Source organism: Strix uralensis, chromosome 1 (assembly GCF_047716275.1).
Source record: "Strix uralensis isolate ZFMK-TIS-50842 chromosome 1, bStrUra1, whole genome shotgun sequence".
Lineage (NCBI taxonomy): Eukaryota > Metazoa > Chordata > Aves > Strigiformes > Strigidae > Strix > Strix uralensis.
The window spans coordinates 118,164,392-118,170,391 of record NC_133972.1 but is presented as its reverse complement, the minus strand read 5'-3'; the positions used below and the strand labels follow the sequence as shown (position 1 = coordinate 118,170,391).

At 49.6% G+C, this 6,000-nt stretch overlaps 1 protein-coding gene across 2 annotated transcripts in view; it reads left to right on the top strand.

The window, feature by feature from the left end:
- Positions 1–2,502: 2,502 nt before the first annotated feature.
- VAPA (VAMP associated protein A) overlaps positions 2,503–6,000 on the top strand; it is a 38,378-nt gene continuing 34,880 nt past the window's right edge. Inside the window, exon 1 of one of the 2 annotated variants that reach the window (XM_074878213.1) lies at positions 2,503–2,814. In XM_074878213.1, the coding sequence (XP_074734314.1) occupies positions 2,739–2,814 (76 nt within the window). In that variant the 5' untranslated portion in view covers positions 2,503–2,738. The remainder of the gene's footprint in view (positions 2,815–6,000) is intronic. The other variant, XM_074878205.1, reaches the window with a different exon arrangement.

Here is a 6,000-nt window from a genome sequence, read left to right as displayed (position 1 = left end):
GGATTAACTCAGTCCTCCCCCAACCCATGCACATCCCCTGATGTCAGTTATATCTATCGTGCAACCACACCTAACAAGGTGTTTGCACCGAAAAACACACATGGGAAAACCTGTAAGACCTGTTGGCATATTAAGGAGAGATCTTAACTTCTTGTTCTCCTCAGATTTTCTTATACAAGAGATGTATAAAAGAATTGTAAAACAGAGGTATTTCTGTCTTCCAAATCCTCATAGAGGAAGCTTCTTTTGAATTTGTACTCGTTACTGTTATTTTTTAACCCCATTAAAAAGAGAAAAGACAGAACCTTTTGTGCCATTTAGTATTTTGCAGCAGTTCCCTATGTCTTGATTCTTTGCAAGCTGAGACAAAGTTCTTCTGGCAGATAATCACCAGGTAATTCTGGAGCTGAATTACGGTTTCTGAGAGGTGTACACCATGGCTTAATCTTTGATGGATTCATGAACAGAGTGGAGGTAATGGAGTAAGTGTCCATGTTAACAGAAGAAGGAAAAAATATACTAGGACAGAAAAAACCCCTCTATCTTCCAGTTTATCTTCCAGATCCGAAGAGTAAGAATGCATAGAGTGGAACATTGGTTTTGCTAACGAAGTCCAGCAGACCACCAGACAGTAACTTTAAATATTGCACTGTAAATAAAGGATGTAATTTAAGATGCTGTTTTATGTGCATCATAAAATAAGTCTGTAGCAGGAAAACTGCAGCCAGAGTAGTTGCAGACCTCTAGCGACATTTTCACATATATGCTATGTAACTCCACCTATTGAAGCCAGTTCCAATCAGGTAAGACTGCTCTGAAGTACTTTTCTAGAGCACTTCTCTCTTATTTCTTCTTCAGCCAGTGATGGTATTAAAAGTCAGATGGATATTTGCTGTTGGCAAGAGAGGCATGGGGAAAAGTGCTGAAGTAGGCAGGCATGATGGTGGCAGGCCTGGAGGAGAGGCAAGCAGCTGAAATGGAGGGTGGAGGCTCTGCTGGAGCCAAGGCAGAGCCTGAACCTAAATTACTCAGAGGTCTCCCCTGCCAAATGGCTTCAAAACGCTTCCTTCATGGTTGGGGCTGAGGTAGAGGTATTCACCAAAGAAATGATGTGATCCACAAGTCTTACTATGGTAAGTTGATTTTGAAGGTAAACCATTTAAGTAATTTCAATGTATTATTAGGACGTATTTTTCAAATGGGTTATGTCCCTATACGTGTTCTTAGCATACCTACACCTGATTGCAAGAGAGGAAAAATAAATGTGTTAATCCGACTTCATTTCCATCACCTGTACTCCAGCCTCACATGAACATAAGACTTGCACATCTTACAGTAGATTCTTCAGAAGTAGATTTAGAACATAGGAATCATCAGGGTTCGGATGGATTTGGCAGTCTGTTTTTTCTTGTTTGTTTGTTACCGGTGTATTCAAATATCCCAAGATGCACCATCTGCTTGAAAGTATGGTATTAATGAAAAGGCCTACTCTGAAAACACTGTGTCTGACAAAAAGTCCAAGTGAGAGGATGGCAAATACCCCGTGTTCCTGCCTACTAATAAATAATGGCTCATTTCTCATTCAGGTTTTACAAGAGCCCAATCTCTCTCAGCATTAACTCCCTGTTAATACTCTTAACATATACTCCCTGTTAATATCTAACAACAATTTTTGTACTTGAGTTTTTGGCAGTTTTCCAGTCCTGTTTGAGATCCAGGCCCATCCACCTTGAAGCCCGTGTGCTGCCTGGCAGGGTGGTAGAGCTGCCTTTAGGCTGGGCCGCAGCCAAACCGTCACGGGTACCTGACAGCAGCGGGGAGCTGGCTCCAACACTTCAAGCCTCATCCATGAGCAGCCCAGACCCGAGCCAGAGCTGCCAACGGCCACGGGGCGTTTGAGACCGTTTGCCCAACTTGCCTCCCTCCCTTTCCCCACTGCCCCTCAGGGACCCACGCTCGCCCTCCCTCCTCCAGCTTCGAGGGATGGGCCGACCAAACCACTCCTGGGCCGCGAGGGCCGCGCTTCGCCGCAGCCCCTCGAGGCCCGAGATTGAGGGGAGCGCGCCGAGACTCCCCGCCTCCGCGTCCCTCAAAGACTACAGCTCCCGGCACGCCCCGCGCCCGCCCGCCCGCCAGCCGCGGGGCACGCCGGGAGCGGTAGTTCCGCCCGCCGCCCTGCAGCCGCCCCAGCCCCGAGCCGGCGGCGCCTTTCCTCTTCCGGCGCCTCGCGGCGCACGCGTGCTGCTCCCACCGCCTCTGCCCCAGCCGCGGGGGGCATTCGGGAGGGGTCGGGGTGCCGCTTCTCCCCGCTCCGCTCCTGCGGCTCCAGCGGGTGCGGTGGCTGCGAGGGCCGGGCCGGGGGGTCTCGCTCTAACCGCCGGCGCGGGAGAAGGAGGAGGGGAGCGAGGGGAGCCGCCCGGCGCGAGCTGCGGGCGGGCGCATGCGCGCAGGGGGCCCCCGCCGCCTCCGCCGCCCTCGTGCCCGCGGAGGGGTGGCGTTGCCGGCCGGCCGCTGAGCCCGTCGCGCGGGGAAGGGCGGCGAGCGCGGCTCGGGGCGGCAGCGCGCGCAGCGGCAGGCGGCAGCGCCCGCCCTCGGCCCGCGCTCTGCCGGCAGCGCGCGGAGCCACTGCCCGCCCCACAGCGAGGGAGCGGCGCCGCCGCCCGGCCTCCCCCTCCCGCCCCTCCTCCTCCTCCTCCTCCCTCCCCCCACTCCTCCTCCCGCCGGAGCGAGCGAGCGAGATGGCGGCCGCCGGGGCTCTGGCAAAGCACGAGCAGATCCTGGTGCTCGATCCGCCCACCGACCTCAAATTCAAAGGTGAGGGGGAGCCCGGCGCGGGGGAGGGGGGCGGCGGGACGGCCCAGCCCGGCGGGGTGTCTACCGTTTCGCCTCGGTGTTCGGGCCGCCTCCAGGCGCCTGGTTCCCCCCCTTCCCCTCCCCCGGGCCGCGGTGCCGGGCCCTGCCCGCCCGGGTCCGTCGAGGGGTGGGGGGGGCGCCGCCGAGCCGGTGAACGGGCTCGGCCGCCGCCATCTTGGGATCCCGTGGGGACTCGAGAGCGTGTCCGCGGCCCCAGCGGGTGCCGGGCGCGGCGCTCGGGGGCCGCCTGCCCCCCTCCGGCCCCCGCCGGTGCGCCAGACCGTCCCCTGCCCCCGGCGTGTTCCCCCCGCATGCCGGCGCGGCCGTTGCCGTGTCACCGCTCCGCTCGGGAGGGCCGGCCCCTGGAGGAGCGGGGCCCGGGGAGGGGGAGCTACTTTGCTGTCATTTCTGCGGCCGCAGGGGTCTGCGTGCCCGCCGGTCCCTCTCGGTGAGGTCTGCCTCTGGCTGTAGCGGGTCGGAGAGGCCCCGAAGCTTCGATCAAGCCTCGCCGCCGTGCTACGGAGCGGCGGGGGAAAACTCACTTCACGAGGCTCCTCGCCTCACGTCTGGCCTTCTCCCCCTCCTGCGCCCCGGCGGGCCGGCTGCGGGCGCTTGTCGGAGCCCAGCCCCGGCCCCCGCCGGTATCGCCGCGGGGAATGGCGCGGTTTTGCGCCATCACTCCAGGAGTGTGCGAGTAGGCGATGTGCGGGCACTCACTCGCACCCTCTACCCCATGCAGCCTGGCCCGCTGGCCTGGCAAATGACACCCCCCCCCCCCCAGCCCGTTCCCCCAAGTTGTCGCGTTGCAGGCAGGTTCTCGGTACGTAAACAGGCAGCTCACTCCTTTCCCGGGAATGAGGGAAAGGAATGTGTGTGTTTCGGAAGTTTCTGTGTAGTGGGTATTGCGGGCCGGCCGCATGACTGTGACCGGCATGACATACTTCTGTCAAAATAGGTCCCAGTTAGTGCTGTTACCATGTGGGGGTTTTTCTTTGCTAATAAGTTAGATAGTTGTGAAAAGGAAGGCTCTTCGAAGGATGAGTGATCCTTGAAAGGTAAGGGCATAAAGAAAAGCCGGATAGAGTAAGTAGTTTTCAGTAGTATCCTGCAATTATATTTTATGCCTGTAAGGAGCATGGGGAAAAATCTCAGAAGGTTTCAGGTTTAGAATCAGCAATATTAGATTTTTTTTAAAGCTGTGAATGTTATCTGAACTTACACTCTAAATTTTGTGACTAGTATCAGCACATGTACTTGGCTAATCCTATAAATATTTTATTTTCCATTTTTAGTAAACTCATTTTTCATTATTTTAGAGGGACAGAGTGGAATTTATGATGTTGTAAAAATCTTTAAATGGACAGCTAGAACAAATTAATGTTTATGTTAGAGAAGAACACTGTATTCCCCCAAAATACCTTTGCCTGGTCTGCCTTTTAGAAATAAAGCTTAAGTCTGGTTAAGAGATTTTTAACAAACTATACTTGTTTTATTGATCCATCAGACAGATTTTGGTTTTCAATTGATTTGATCACAGATACAGTATTTTCTTGATAGCTTCAATTTTGAAATTCTTAAATTGTACATTCATAGAGTGAAAACCGTAGCGGGAGCTTATCTTTTTCTGTTTTGTGTTGTTAAAACGCTGCCAGGTCTTGCCGCACTCAGATTTCAATACGCTGTATTCTTATTGCAAGAACAGGCTGGAGGAAAATGCATGTGGGTTTTTTGGGGTTTTTTTTTTTTTTTTTGTTTTTTTAAATTAAAAAGCTACTGTGTCTAATTCAAAGCTTTCAAATGTTGAGCTGTCTTCAAGCTGGAAGTAATCCTTATTTATGTGATATGAAACGAAATGTTGATACAGGGAATATAGAATAAATACTAGATTAGAAATTCTGTCTGTATGAAGCCATTGTCAGTCAGTGATCTTTACTGTGCTGTGTGTTTATGTACTTAGAGCATGAAATTTGTATTCTTTAGGCATAAACTTTGGTTTCAGGCTAATGCATATATTAAGAAAATTTCTCTAGAGCAGACTAAGCAAAAACAAAATCTGAAGCATAATGAGACTGCAGTCTTAATACTCCATGGAAAGCATTCTCTGTTACTATATTATTACAGTAATATACTTTAGAAAGAGTTATCTGTTGAGAGAGCATTGAGTGCACTCTCAATATTTTCTAATTGCGTATTATTCTGAGGTGTTTAAAAAGGTTTGTGGGCCACAATCTCAGTTCTAAAGCACTGCGTTGAAGAATACAGTATTGGCAGAAGGGAATTCTGAGTGTTATCTTTTAAAAAGTAGTTGGTTAGTAAGAGGATGTGTGACTCAGAATAAGTGTAACTTAGTGTAGGAAAAATCATACAACTTAAAGTGTATATTTTTTTCAGCATAGCTGGTTATTTAAAGGTATTTTATTGGGGCAATTATCTATTCTTATTATTGACTTAAAACTGTTGATGTGTATATAACAGAGACCCAGTTTAAGTCTAAACATCTGAACTGGACAAATAGTTTTGTTGGTTTTCTTGCCTCAGGAACTTATAATGAATTTGCTAACCTTTAGGGTAACAATGAAATGTGTTAGTATGCCCTTATGCAAACAGTGATTTAAATTAAAAAGTACATGGGACTTATCTTAAGGAGTTGTTGACAAGGCTTTAAATTCATCATTATCTAATGAAACTGTCTTTCTTTTTTTAATCTACTTTACTCAATCAGCAAGAATAAGGCCTATAATACATGTATCCTGAATTTTATTACACACAATTCAGAGGGAGGTCTAAAGAACATGTTCCATGGTGGCTAACACATTACATATTTCCTTTGGTGACCAAAAGATTAGAATACTGTGTTTATAGTACTTAGCATTCCTAGAAATTTCAGTCATTAACAGCGTTTTGTGTCATGGTTGATTCCCTCTGCTTCTATGATAGCTAGGTTTCTTTGGGTTCTGGAACAGTCAGGAATACCTGAGGAAAGCCACAAAACAAATAAGTACTTTTCAGAGTGTTGCGCAAGTGTAACAAGGGGGAAAATTGTACTTAAAAGTGATGAAACTGAGAGGCAGTTGATACACTAGGTAATACCACTGTCAGAGACTCAGTATGGAACAATGAGAATTTGCCTTGTGGTTCTGGTATCCA